The following is a 14567-nucleotide window of genomic DNA, read 5'->3' on the forward strand; positions in this document are numbered from 1 at the left end:
GTGTATTGGTGACTCTGCCCTCTTTGGGAGCTATTTTAAGTTTGAAAAAAAACGTAAGATTTTGGTTGCTTTGGTAAAACCATTTCCTCAAAAATTTGGTCGACTTCTCGTTTTGTCTCCGGTTACTTCCATATGTCTATAACTACACCCCAAGTTCTTTTCTGGATATAGCTTTAAACTACTTTCTTTCTTTGTTTTCTCATTTTGATGGCAGATTACCTTGAGGCTTGGCTAGGAAGACTGTCTCCATAGTCTGGGTTTTTCCTCAGGGTTGGACCCTCCCCCCCTTTTTTTTTGGAAGGGGAAGGAGGGTTAATGGGAGTCCTTTTGAGCGATAATAGCCTCATCTTCTGCTGTTTGGAGGCATAGAACAAGTTGGCGTTTTCAGACTTTCTTTTTTCTTTATCCGTTTGCAAATTGGCCAATTCTTTCTTGGGTTTATCTCTTTCTTGGAATATGTTGCTAAACATGACAAAAAGTTGTCAACACATACCGACATTTTAGCTCTTCCTACCCATCTCTTCTCATATAGGAGCATGGTCCGCCTTCCAAATGATCCCAAGTAATAGTTCCACCAAATATTTTGCAATGGCATAACAAGGGTCAACTTTCTAGCCTAAAATACCTGTGCCCTTACTGCCCGAGCAAAGCAATGCCACATATCTGAGTTTTTGATATAGCAGTCTCTGTCCCCTTCTATGACTATTTTCTATGTTATTTAGTGTAAGTACAAGATGCTATAATAAAAAGACAAAATAATATGACGGCATAACACAGAAATGTATTTCTCTGTACATAGCAGCCTCACTGTGAGCGAAAGCAGGGCGGCTTCAGTCCTCGCACGCATTCAGAGATGCTGAAGATTCTTGCCGAGTCATTGCTCCTCCAACCCCTGGGACAATGCTTCTCAACATTTTTTGGTCTTGGGACCCCTACACTTTTAAAAACTATTCAAGACATCAAAAAGCTTTCATTTGCATGGGATTTATCTATTGATATTTACCATGTGAGAAATTAAAACTGAGAAATTTAAAACTATTTATTAAGTCATCTTACAATAGCAATAAATCCATACAGGTTAATATAAATAATACATCTTTTTGAAAAACAATCATATTGTCCAAATCCAACAAAAAAATAGTGATAAGAGAGGCATTGCTTTACATTTTTGCAAATCTCTTTAGTTTCTCCCTTAATAGAAGAGAGCTGGATTCTTATGCATTCCAGCTGCTGTGATATCACACTTCATGTAACCACTGAAAAACTCTATTGTATATTTGTGAGAGAATGAGAATAAAAAGGGCACACAGTTTATTAGTGTTACTATAAAAATAGTTTTGATCTGTAGCCTCCTGAAAGGGTCTCAGCAATCCCCAGGGGTTCCATGAGCACACTGCACTGGGATATGGTTGACATCTGTATGATGAAAGCTAGGTCACTGCTATGGCCAGGTTCAGTTGGTAGAAAGGGGAAAAAGAGGTGCAGAAGGTACATGCTCAATTTCTTAAATCCCAGACTCCCAGGCAGCACACCTCACTTCTCACAGTTCATTGGTGAGAACTTAGGTCACGTGGCTACATCTTAACAACAAGGGATGTTGGGAAATGTAGTCCTATAATCAGGCATGGGCCGGGCTACCAAGCCTTATTATGGAAGAAGGGAAAACAGATTTTGAGAGATAACTAGCAGTTTCTACCACAAGTGACATGTTGTGCATAGCTCCATCTTGACTTTTCCATCTCTCAGGGCTGCTATTTCAAGAGGAAGGGAGGAGAAAGAGACTCTCATCATCACTATATAGCTCCTATTCTCCTTACACTTTAAGTACTTCCTTCCTATCTGAAATTTTTTTTCTTATCTTTAACCTGGTTGTTGAAAAGAGGTAACAGGTTAATGAGGGAAAAACAATCAAGATAGACAAGACTGTGAAACTGAAGATCTCTTCGCCACCAACTGAACACACTGCACAGTTAAGATTTCGCTCCAGAGCCCAGAGTCCACAGCGAAAGCTTAATAAGCAAGGGTGTTTTTTTTGAAAGTTGTAGAATTTCATGTTGGTTGAGAGTGGGGAGAAAAGCTAGATTTATTTACTGCGGATTTATTAACCAAACAGTAAAGCTGAAACCAGTAAGAGCTCTATGGTGCTATTATTGAAAATGGAAGAGGGAAGCCTACACCAAATCTATATTTTTTTTAAAAATGTAATCAACAATCTGGCTCCAGCTGATTTTCCAGTTTTATGTATTTACTTGTGCATTGTCCATGCTGGACTGCTTCCTACTTCCCATAGTGACCTGCTCCTTCTGTTTCCTCAGTGCTATTTGTATGATCCCATAATTTGCTTTTTCCACTCTGCATTCTGTCTTTGAGCTCTATCTGTGTTGATACAAATAGACCTACTTCATTCTTATAACTATTTCATAATGTTACATTCTGTAAATATAGCATCTCTTATTAGTGGACTTTCAAGTTGCTTTAAAATTTCTGCTATTACCAATAACACTATAACTGACATCCTTATACACATTTCCCTTTGCGTATGTCAAAAAGATCTCTCAGGAATATTTCTAGAACTGGACTATCTAAGGTAAAGGGAAGGTGTGTGTGTGTGTGTGTGTGTGTGTGTGTGTGTAGTTTTAAATCTATATATTAGATTTTGTTAATATGATATTAAAAAGTGTTCTTATAAATTTTTGATTACATTATTCCTATTTCCCCATATCTCACAATTCTAAATTTCAAATCTTTTTGTTTTAGGCTACCTGATGGATTAGAGATGTTTTTGTATTGCTATTTTAATTAGCATTCTCCTAATCCCTAGTAAACTGAAACATTTTAAAAATATGTTTAATGGCCATTTGTATCTCTTCTTTTTGAGAACTAACAAAACATAATCTTGGCCCCTTTTCTTATGGTGGGTTGTTTGAGTTTTTATTAGTGATTTGGACACTCTAGATACTAATCCTTTGCTATAAATCTTGAAATATTTTCTTCTATTTATATTTTTTTCCATTTTTTTAAGAAACATGATTCCTACAGAATCCTATAGAATTCCTACATAATTATGTCTTATCTTTTGTCCTACAGAAGTCTTACATTCTAAGGTGGTAAATTTATCAGTGTTTTCCTTTTGCTTTTGCATTTAGATCTTAAGAAAATGTTTCCTGTAGTCTCATAAGAATGTTCTATATATTTCTAGTTATTTTTAGTGTTGTTTTGAAGGTTCATTAGTGGTTGTGTCTAGTGTGAGGCAGAGATAGAATTTTATTTTATGTTTGGTTTTTTTGTTGTTGCTGTTTTTTTGTGTGTGTGTTTTCCTGTAAAACCATTTTATAGAAAATCAAGTATTTTATTTTCATTAAAAAAAAACCTTGAAGAAACAGGAATAATTTTTTACATTTATGGATGCTGTTTAAAAGATATACCGAAAGTACCTAAGAACCAAGTTATGTCCAAGTTCTAAGAAAAGTTCCGAAACTTAGTGGTATAAGGCTTGTACTTAACAAGTCCCAGACAGTCTGGGCTGCTCATTCCAAGGACAGGAGCTTGAAAATGTCCTTGTGATTGAGAGAGAAGATGCCTGAGGAAGCCAGAGGAGCCTTGCTTAGGTTTCCTGAGGAAGGGGGAGAGCTCTGTGCTCATCAGTCCTTCAAGCTTCTCAGATCTACCCATCGTGGGAGCAACAGGTGTCTTTGGGCTTAAAAAAGACTGAGCCCCAGAAAGCTCAAGTCAAAGCCCAGGCAGCCAACCACCCTTCAGTACCCTTGTCAGACTGTAGCAGAGTCATTCAAACCAGCAAGTGGTGCTTCTGAGGCAGCCTCAGGGAGGTCCTTGGGTGGGTATTGCAGAGGTGAACAGATTGGAAAAGTTTTTACCCTAAATCATTCTCACTTGAAATGGAAAAAGAAGGCAGGCTACCAAAGTCAGCTTCACATTCTTTCAGCGCTGCTCCCAGAGAAGTCTGTCTGCAAAGGTGTGATGTTGTGGTCATAGCCGGCATACTCGGAGGTGCCAGTACTGGCCAGCTTGAGCTGCTGGGCAGCGTGGGTCAGCTGGAATGCAGCATCAGGGTGGGCTGTGTCGGGCAGCAGCGTGCACTCCCTTTCCAGCATGTCAGCCACCCCTTTGAGCAGGTCCAGGAAACCAAAGGCCAGGGCAGCCTTTCGTAAATGATTCAACTCCTTATAGAATGTCTGTGTTTTTTCAGGTAGTTTCCTTGCTTTCTTAAAATCTTCTGTACATCTGTCTGCAGGCCACTGGGTTTGATCCAGACAGTCACATTCTGGGCATAGCTGCGTTTGTTTTTGGGCTGCGGGGGGAATGGGCTCTTATTGTCATCCTCACCATAAGGGTTTTCTTTGGCATCTGAAATAGGACCCAACTGTGCCATTTTCCCTAGCCATGGGAGAGGTTCTGGGCCAGGCTCAAAGAGAGACATCATGAGGTTTGATTTCTTCTTGCTGTCAGCTTGGGAGTAGATCATTCCATGCCACTCAGGACCTAATTGAACTATTGCCATCATTCCTTCCACTTTTAGGCTGCCATGGAGCAGCACACAAAAGTTGGGTATTTTGCCTGCAATCTGATTGGCTGAATTTTCATCTTCATTATCATCAGTTATGCCAGTACCCACTTCATCACCTTCTTTGTTAAGAGCTATAGGTCGGACTAGATGCCTGGACAGAACAGGGGGACTTGAAATATCAGCTATATCAATAAATCCCACTATTTCCAAATCTGTGTTAATGACTTTGGGGATAGGATCGATTTCCTCATCTACCACAAAAGGCTCTGGCCTGGGGAAGACTTGCACATCGGCAGTCAGGTGGCCGCACTTGAGAACAGCATGGAAAGGCGTGTATGCCAGGTCAATCAGTTTTCCAAACATAGACTGTACATTTTTCAAGCACAGGGGACCATCAATAGTAAAAATCTGCCCTTCACCATTGTTTAAATCTATGAGATGTTCAAGGCAATCCAAGGAATCAGTGTTCTGAAGCTCCTCCAAATTTGCCATGCACATGATGTATAACTTAGATGGGAAAGGAAAAGGTAGTGGAAACCTGTTGCTCTTGCTTCGCTGACTATGAGTAGCTAAGGAATGATGCAGTGACCCTCTACCAATGCCAAGGCAGCCATCCGTCACTAGAACAACGTGGCAAGGAATCACGCCACCCCATTCTTGCTGAACAATGTTGCAAACACCAACTAATGCAGACTCCAAGCAGGTTTTATCATAATCATCCACATTACTTAGTGCTTCCTGTAAGGTGTTATAATCTCTTGTGAAGGGCACCATCAGCTCCCAGAGTGATGAAAAAACCACTCTGTAAACTCTAGCTTGTAATTTGTGGCCATGTGCTCAAACAGCATTGTCAAACCATGGGCTGCAAGGTGCTTGCGCTGATATTCCTCAGACCCCTCGATAGACACAGGTCGGGGCATGGAAAGGGATATGTCCATTACCACCACTGTTGGCATGATGAAAATGAGCCCAATGTTCCCAATCAGAATGCAAACAGACAGCTAAAAATAGAGAAGTGCCCGAGCCCATCGCCAGCAGAGTCTATTTTATGTTTTGAATGGAAATGAAAAATGTATCTGTGGTCCAAAGATCATTTGTTGACTAGATTTTTTTCCCCCATTGAAAAGACTTATTCCTGTGTACACATGGGTCTGCTATACAGTTTCTCTACTCACTTTTTTTGTCTTTATATATTTCTGCACCAATATCGTGGTTTTAATTGAGCTCTAAGTTATATCCTGATGTCCAAAGCAGTCTCCTCCCTGTGTTTTTCTTTTCTAAATTGGCTATGCCTATGCATTTACTGTTCTTTATGAAGATTAGAGTCAGTTTTTTAGACCCATAAAAAAACGGTTGAGATTTTTATTTGAATTTCAATATAGATTATATTACACATAGATTAGTTTTCAGAGAACTGACATTTCCCATCCATAAACATTGCCACATGATCCCATTTTTTTGTTTTATGTTCTTCCATAAATAAAGTTTTATAGTTTTCCATGGAAAAGTTTTGTGCCTATTTTGTTAGCTTTGTTCCTAGGTAGCTTATAGTTTTACTACTATTATGAATGAGCTCCTTTTTTTTTTTCTAACCAATTCTTCTTATTGGCCAGTTGATCTTTGAAGAATTATTGTTTATGAGTGTGTCTGTCTGTCTCTCCCCCAGACAGGTTTCTATTCTGTTCTCCTTAGGGCAGAGCTGCTTCATTCATCGCATGACCCCTGCTCCTACCCTGATAACTTAGCGCATTCCTTTACTATATTGGGTTCTAAATGTTTGTTGATTTGAGGTGGAAAATAAATATTTGTGTCATGGATCTCTAGAAGAGGAAGGAATCAAGGGATTACTTAAAAAGTGACCTTGAGTTCAATTTCTCAGACCTCCATATAAATCAGTGGAGTTGGTTATCATGTCAGTGGAGGACAGTGGGATTTGACTCTCATTTACTATGTGCTTTTGACCCTCTTGAAGCCTCAGTCTTTTCCTTTGAAGAATGAAGATTATCATACCTCACGGAACCATTGTTAAGATTAAGTAAGGTTAGTACCTGTGGTTCTTGGCACAGCTCTTGGCTCATAGTAACCGCTCAACAAAAGGAAGTGGTTATTACTGTTAGACATTTGAGGATAAACACTCTATAGCTTTATACAGTAGAAGGACCCTCACCAACTCTTCCCTTCTTTTTGTCAGAGGCTTTGAAGGCAAAAGGGACTTAAGATTCCTTCTCGGGGCTGTTTTCAAATTGATTGATGGAGCCCCTTAAAGGCTACCTTGAGGTGTTACGGCAGCCCAGCACAGCTCTGTTTTATTTTATGTTTGAAGTTTTCCAAGTAGGACTGTTGGAAGAAATTTTTCTACTGCTGGAAATGGCTGGAAACCACTCCAGTGACCTGTTAGCGCGAGTTCTGGAACATTCGCACTGTGAGAAGCACTTGGAGCCCTATCAGTTACTGGTGGTGTTCTCAGTACACATCTTGGTTTTACATATTTAAACAAAACCCAAATTCCTTCTGTTCTGTGTACCCTCTTTGGACTCCCCCCAGTTTCCCTCCCAGGTTCTCCCTCCTTAGGAGCGGTCCCACAGAGCTGCCTCAGTTCTATTTCCTGGCTAGGCTTGTGAATCCACCCGCATGTGATTTGCATGTGGGAGTGGTTTGGTGCCTCCGCTGTCCTATTTGAGGCCTGTGCAGGGCTTCCTTGATGGTCAAGTTGGTTGGTTTTCTTCCAAGTGTAGTCAAAAAATATATTTTATGTTTCTGTGACCCAGATGTCCCAAAGACCCAGACTTTTACTTTCTATTGTATTTATAGATACCAGTTGGTGTTCTACTGACCCTATTTTTCCAATGTTCCTATACTCTTGATTGTGTTTTTGGTGCAAGCAACGTATATTGTTTCTACAAATTTATATTTGAATATACATGGTCTATGATTGATTTTTATTGTGTTATCACTTTACCCCACAGCATGAGCTGTTGTTATTCCAATTTACAGGTAAGGAAACTAAAGCAGACAAATTAAGTAAGTTGCCTAAAGCCACCAGCAAGCAAAGCCAGAGCTAAGATTCCAAGGGAAGGGGTACAGATACTCTCTAGACCACTAACTTCCTCTAATTTTGAGGTCACAGGCTAGCAGCCTTTAGGCTGAATGTGGGCTTCACACAACTTTTTTTTTTTAAATGTACAAATTCTAAAATTGAGAGCTTTCATATTAAAAAGCAGACTTCTGGCTTGCCTTGAAAATTGTGGAGATTTGGTAGCTCCCAGTCTGTATTCCTCAATCTGAGCAGTGTTGCTGTCATTGGACAATGGAGGTGCTCTCTAGTTCATGGCAGTCCCCCAACTCCTACCCCAGCCGGATCTCACCTTTGCATCACCAGCCTAGCCTTTATAAGGCATTGGAGTCCACACCCTACAGTGCCATTTGTCCTCCCCCGGTGTCAACTGTGTCTGATTTAATTGCTGTTTGTCACATACACACACACACACACACACACACACACACACACACACACACACAAACCTCACAAAGATATGTAGACCCTACATAGGTGACATTATGGCTGTCTGACCTAGTGGGGGTCACACAGTCAGCCTATATATTAAATATTTATGCAGCTTAGTTTCTCCTACTTGTCAAATTTTTTTTAAAACTTAATGTAAACAGGAGACCTAATATTTCTTTCTGCACTCCAGTTCATCATCTCGAGTCATCCTCCTGGGATGCACATATCCTTCTTAAGGGATCATGGACTAGGGAATTAAATATGTCTGACCCATAACAACACTTAGAGATCATATGGGGGAATAACTGAAGGAATGGTTTCTTTAACACAAACCCAAACGCTTGTTTAAATTAGCAGTTCACCATGGTTTGTTTTCTGAGGTACGTTATTCATAGTTTTGAGGTACAATGTTCTTAGTTAAAGTACTGATGCTTAGTAATAGCAGGGACTAAGCATTTTTACTTGGGTTGTAGCAGAGTGGTTGGGGTGGGGGGTAATGAGAAAACTTTAAAGCCACCCTACCCCAAGCCACTGTAGCTTTTACTAGTGCTTGGGGAGTATTTATTTTAAATAAAGTAATGGATGCAGGATGTCCAGTTAGCTCAGTTGGTTAGAACACAGTGCTCATAATACCAAGGTTGCCGGTTCGATCCACACATGGGCCACTGAGTTGCGCCCTCCACAGCTAGGTTGAAGACAACCATTAGACTTGGAGGTGATGGGTCTTGGAAAAACACACTGTTCCCCAATAAAAATAAAAAGTAATGGATGCAAGATTACTCCTATAATAATTCTACTCTTACCCATTTGCATTTGTTCAGGCTTCTTGAGTGAGAAGTAAAGGACTCCAGGAATTGTGCTCCTGAAGGGGTTTTGGCCCATGAGCACACACAGCCCTGGCGAATTTCATTTATCATGCATTGTGAGATAAAAGAGGGTGAGACCTGCAGGAGCAGGTATATATGACTCCTTTAAATGTTTTCTTTTTCTAGTGGTGATTTCCTCTAGGACCTGTAGTTTAGCCTCAACTTTGCCATTTAAAAGGAGCCTAAAAATACGGTTAAGTTCTGAGTTTGAGTGACATAAGATATATGAAAAATTCTCACCTAGATATAGATTTTTTTTAAAAAAGCTTAGAGACCAAAGAAAATCAATTCTCAGAGGGTTGTCATCCTACTTGCATAGCAAATTGATTTGACAGACTCATAATTTGATTTGCCGTTCCCTGGGGGACAAATTTGATTTGGTCCTAACAGGGAGTGGTTTAATTTTAATTACACAATTTTTCCCTAAACATTAGCACTTTCATGTGAAATATGAAACAAAATGTGGATGTTTTCCCATGAATCTATTGACATAGAAGCTTGCATATAATTATTTAATAATTAGGTTTTGAAATTGAGAATATATTACTAGATGATAATTCATTTATCTTTGTTGTGATGTGCTGTGACTACAAAAAACCATTAAAGTTAAAAGGTTGATGAGATTCTTATAATTGCCTTATATAAAGTGAAAGGACAATTTCCAAATTTCATACAAAGAAAAAAATCAGAGTTATCTTTGACTTTGCCATATAAATTAGGTATTGTTGCTGAATAACAAATCCCCCAAAACTTAGTGGCTTGAAACAACAATATTTATAATTTCACATGCTTTCTATGGACCAGGAAATCCAGAGCTGTTCAGGTGCTTGGTTTTGACTCAGAATCTCTAGTGGTGGTGCATTTAAATGGTGGCTGCAGTGAGGCTTCTTTATTCACATGTCTGATGCTTAATTTGGAAAGGCTCAAAACCGCCGTGGGCTGAAACAGCTGGAGTTCCTGAGGTATCCCTCCTTATCTTGCCACCTAGAGGTCTCAGGGTGGCTGGACTTCACAGTAGCTCAGGGCTCCAAATATTGGGTTGTCAGAAAAGTCATGACGTATTTTTTCTATGTTTTTCATTGCAAAAATGTGTCATGACTTTTCTGACAACCCAATACATGTAACCCAGAAGAACAAGAAGGAAGCCTGTTACCTTTTCTAACCTAGCTTCAAAAGTCACTGTGTCACTTCTACCACTTTCTGTTCCTTAGAGTCACTAGAGCTGGCCCATACTCAAGGAGAGGGAAATTAGAGTCCACTGTATTTTTATAAGGGGAGTGTTAAAGAAACCTGTCAACATATTTTGAACCACCACACCTTGACACTCAATAAATAAATGCCTGCCCATTCTTCACTTTGCTCTTATATCCCTTCCCTTCATTTCCTTTCTTCCTAGTCTTTTCAAGCCAGGTGCTCACTCCAATCTGTTTGGACTTTCTTTTTTTCCTTTAAGATTTTATTGGGGAATTGGGGGAGGGAACAGTGTTGGGGAATTGGCGAAGGGGAACAGACAAGTTGCTGTCCTTTTGTTCTTTAGTCTAGTTGTGGAGGACGTCGCTTCACTGGCCCATGTTGGTGTTGTGATCATTGCGCTCCTCCCGGCTGAGGCAGATCGGTCTCCGGCTGCTCACGGCGGCTCTTGGCAGCTCACGCTGGCTGCCAGCCACTCACAGTAGCTTACAGCAGCCCACTGCAGCCCCACTGCAGCCTACTCTTAACCAATGAGCCACTCAGCCAGCCCTGTTTGGACTTTTTAGAGTCCTCACTCATTTACCCTTTTTGTCCTTATTCTCTCCACATCCAGTCTATCATGTGTCCTGATTAATCTTTCAAAAAGACCACTGTCATTAATTCATTCTTCTGGTTGGAAGCCTTTAATGCCAATTATTTACAAACATGTTTCTCCCTATATGGTTTGTATCAGAATCAGGGGCATGACTTGTTAAAAAAGGACAATTGGTCAAGTCCCTTCTCAGAATTACTGAATTAGAATTTCTGGTAGGTGGAACCCAAGAATCTACACATTACCAGGTGAACAACCTTTAGCAAAGCTGATTCTTTTTTTTTTTTTTTAAAGATTTTATTGGGGAATTGGGGGAAGGGGAACAGACAAGTTGCTGTTGTTTTGTTCTTCAGTCTAGTTGTGGAGGATGTTGCTTCACTGGCCCAAATTGGCACCATCATTGCGCTCTTCCTATGCGAGGCAGATCAGTTGCTGGCTTCTGGATGGCCGCTCACAGTGGCTGCAGGCTATACACGATAGCTTATGGCAACCCACTGAAGCAGGGGACTGCAGCCCACGCCGTCGCCAGAGACCCTTGACAGCCCAGCTCCAGGTCAAGCTGTTGTTCAGCATCTTAGCTGTAGAGGGCAGTGTCACTGGCCCTCATATGTGGGATCCGAACCGGGGCCCTCTGGCATCCCAAGCCAGTTCTTAATCAACGTGCCACTTGGTCGGACCAGCAAAGCTGATTCTTAAGCACACTAAAATGCACATTTTAAGTCAGTGTTTAATAGCACACAGCAAAGGTTCCCAGTCATAGCATGTCGCCATAGTTATGGAGCAAGCAGGCTGTTACTAATAATACCAAAGTACTGAAATTAAAGCTTATCCACAGTTACCCCAATAATGTCATCTTCAGAGTCTTCACACTTACTTTCTTAAGTGAATAAGAAATTCCTTAGAAGGTGAGGAATTGCACAGAAGACGTGTTCTCAGTATTAATGTCATAAGGTTCTTGTGTTTCTATGGAACCACTGCCCCCATGCAACCTGATCTGAGTCGGACTTGGCTTGTCTTACCACCATCCCTTGAACACGTTTTATCCTTGCTCATTCCTTATTTGTGTCTCCTTACAGTCATTTTTTACTTCTTATTAAATCTCATCTTTTCCTCGACACCTCCCCTTAAGATTCCAAGCCTTGGAGATTTCCCTCTATTTTCAGCTTGTTCTGCAAAAGGGCACTGTCTGTAACATTTATATGGCACTTATCATATAGTACCTTAAGTTGTTAACTATCAGTTCATCAGATTGCTGTGTCAGTCGGGCTCCAACAGGAAAGATATGGCCCATTCACACAGGCTAAACAGAAGAGTCTTTAATAAAGCAACTAGTGAAATGGTGTACACAAGACATGAAGAACTACAAAGGGTCGTTCAATACCATGAGGCTAGTAAAAAGTGGGGTCTGTCACCATCCTTAGGACTAAAGATTCGAGATGGGAGAGGAGTTACTTGAACTTAGAAAGGAGACAGATATATGAAGAAGACTTCCTCACAGGAACCTTGACCTTCAGTTGAGAGAGGGAGCCAGCCTCCGATGACCCCACAGGATAAAAGCCAAGGGAATAAACATCCGATGTTCCTCTCCTCCCTTCCTCTGATTTCCTGCTGATGTTTGCCATAGGCCAAAACCAACTGGAAGCCCAAGGGGCATGAGAACCCATTGATTCATTTCAAAAGAATCAATCACCTGGGGCACAGAGTTAGGGAAAGAATGGTGGAGAATGGAGCTGGAGAGGCAAAGGGAAAATATACAGCACAGCTACAAATTTATTAAAGTACAGTCTTTCATTTAGTGTTTGTCTTTCTCATAGCCTTATTATATACTGCATATAGTAGTTGTAAATAATTATATCTTTATTCTTTGATGCCAGTGTACATTACCTTCAGTTCCCTGGAATGTTTGATAAGGATCAGTGACAAGAGACTTTCTCAATGTTAACATTATGTATTTTTTGTACAGTGATTCACTCAAACATTAACTACTGTATTTCCTTAATTTCCAGGCCCAATTCCCTTAATGTCTTTAATAGAAAAGGCCAGTTCCTTGAGAAAATGCAGATACAGTTATAATTTGAATCCCTAAGTAATTACCAAAAATACAAATTCAAATTAAACTGGCTGTCATGTATTTTGGAAGCCCAAGGTACTGTTCTCAGATCCTACCAATTTAGCCTCACTGACTGTAAACTCATTACAGTCTGTGAAAAATAAATGTGTGCACAAGTGTGTCTCATGTTATGAAAAAATAATGTCACAGATGCTGAATTTCTAAAATGAATAAACAGGATAAGTTTTTACCCTACAAAAGGACTCCTATCTTTACAGAAATATTCAACTAGGATTTTCATTACTTGGGTAAAAGTGAACATACTTTATTTTTATAAGAGATGCTTTTTAAAAATAAAGATACAGACAGGTTGAAAATAAAGGACAGAAAAAGATATACTATGCAAATACTAAACCTAAAAAGCTGGAGTGATTTCATTGATATTAGATTGATATTAGATAAAGTAGACTTTAAGACAAAGAGTATTATCAGAGATAAAGAGGAATGTTTCATAGTGATAAAAGGGTCAATTCATCAGAAAGACATAAAAATTATAAATGTGTATGTGCCTAATAAAAAAGTTCCAAAATACATGAATCAAACAATTTACAGAAATAAAGGGACAAAAATCCACAAATAGACAAACTCACACTCATAGTTAGAAATATTAGCAATTATTTCTCAGTATTTGGTATAAAAACTGGAGAAAATATCACTAAGGGTCTAATAGAGCTGAGGACCAATAAACATACTAGAACACACCATCTAACCACTGCACAGTACACACAGTTTTCCAGATCAACTGTACACTAGGCCATCACAAGTATTAATAAATTTTAAAAGCTTGAAATATTGTAGAGTATGTTTTTTATCACAATGGCAAAAAAAAAATTTCAACATCGGTTCATGAAAAAGAACTCAGCAAACTGGGACTAGATGGGAATTCTTTTAATCAGATCAGGGACATCTATGAAAATAAAACCTCAAAGTAATATCATACTTGATGATGATATATTGAGTGCTTTCTCCTAAGATTGAGGACTGCATAGATGTTCAGTTACCACTTCTATTGAACATTGTAGTGAGGTTCTAAATTATACACTAAGACTAGAAAAATAAATAAAAAGCATAAATACAGGAAAGGAAGAAGTAAAACTGTCTGTACTTATAGATGACGTGATTGTTTACAAAGAAAATTCTGAGGAATCTATAAACTGACTACCCAAACTAATTAATTTAGCAAGGTCACAGAATACAAGTTCAATATAAAATCAATTGTCCTATATATTAACAATAAATTTCTATATATTATAAAAACAGGGTGAGCCACCTCTGGCTTATTGTTTAAATTCCCAAGATTCCTTATTAAAATATTGATTTAGAAGGATATCTTTTTATAGTATTATTCAAATACATAGTTATTGGCACTCTTTTGCATATGTGGATGGGATAGAGAGTAACATACTTAGGTTTACATCAGAAAAGTAGTAGCAACTAATTTTCTGATGTGAGAAGCCCTTGATTATTGCATTTAATTTGTTGTAGTCCTCAGTCCATTTTTTTCCCCTTGAGTCATGGACAAAAAATATCTTCCCATTCATGCTTTAAATAGTACCCTTCATGAGTACATGGATTCATGAAGCACAAATTTTAGAGACTACTTTATTCTGCATCTTGTAACTGGTTGTCCCTGCATCTGAGGGTTGCTGAGTCATTGCAGCGGCAAACAAAATGAGGCAAAATAATCATTTTTCTCAATCAACTGACAGCAAATGTACAGTTTTTAATACCTGAAAATTCTTAGTGGTTTTTTTTTAAAACCTTTAAATAGAATCTTC

The 14567-nt window shown here is 39.2% G+C and overlaps 2 protein-coding genes across 4 annotated transcripts in view; one reads left to right on the forward strand and one right to left on the reverse strand.

Moving 5' to 3' along the window:
• The window catches only part of AK5 (adenylate kinase 5), a 225566-nt gene that overhangs the window by 19532 nt on the left and 191467 nt on the right, over positions 1-14567 (forward strand). The gene's annotated exons all lie outside the window — the stretch shown is intronic.
• LOC109383502 (von Willebrand factor A domain-containing protein 9-like) lies at positions 3861-5481 on the reverse strand. Its single transcript, XM_019644038.1, is given in 3 exon segments — positions 3861-4222; positions 4225-5328; positions 5331-5481. Coding segments are annotated over 3 exon segments (1548 nt in total). The 3' UTR covers positions 3861-3929.

This window comes from Hipposideros armiger, unplaced genomic scaffold (assembly GCF_001890085.2).
Source record: "Hipposideros armiger isolate ML-2016 unplaced genomic scaffold, ASM189008v1 scaffold_84, whole genome shotgun sequence".
NCBI classification, from domain to species: domain Eukaryota; kingdom Metazoa; phylum Chordata; class Mammalia; order Chiroptera; family Hipposideridae; genus Hipposideros; species Hipposideros armiger.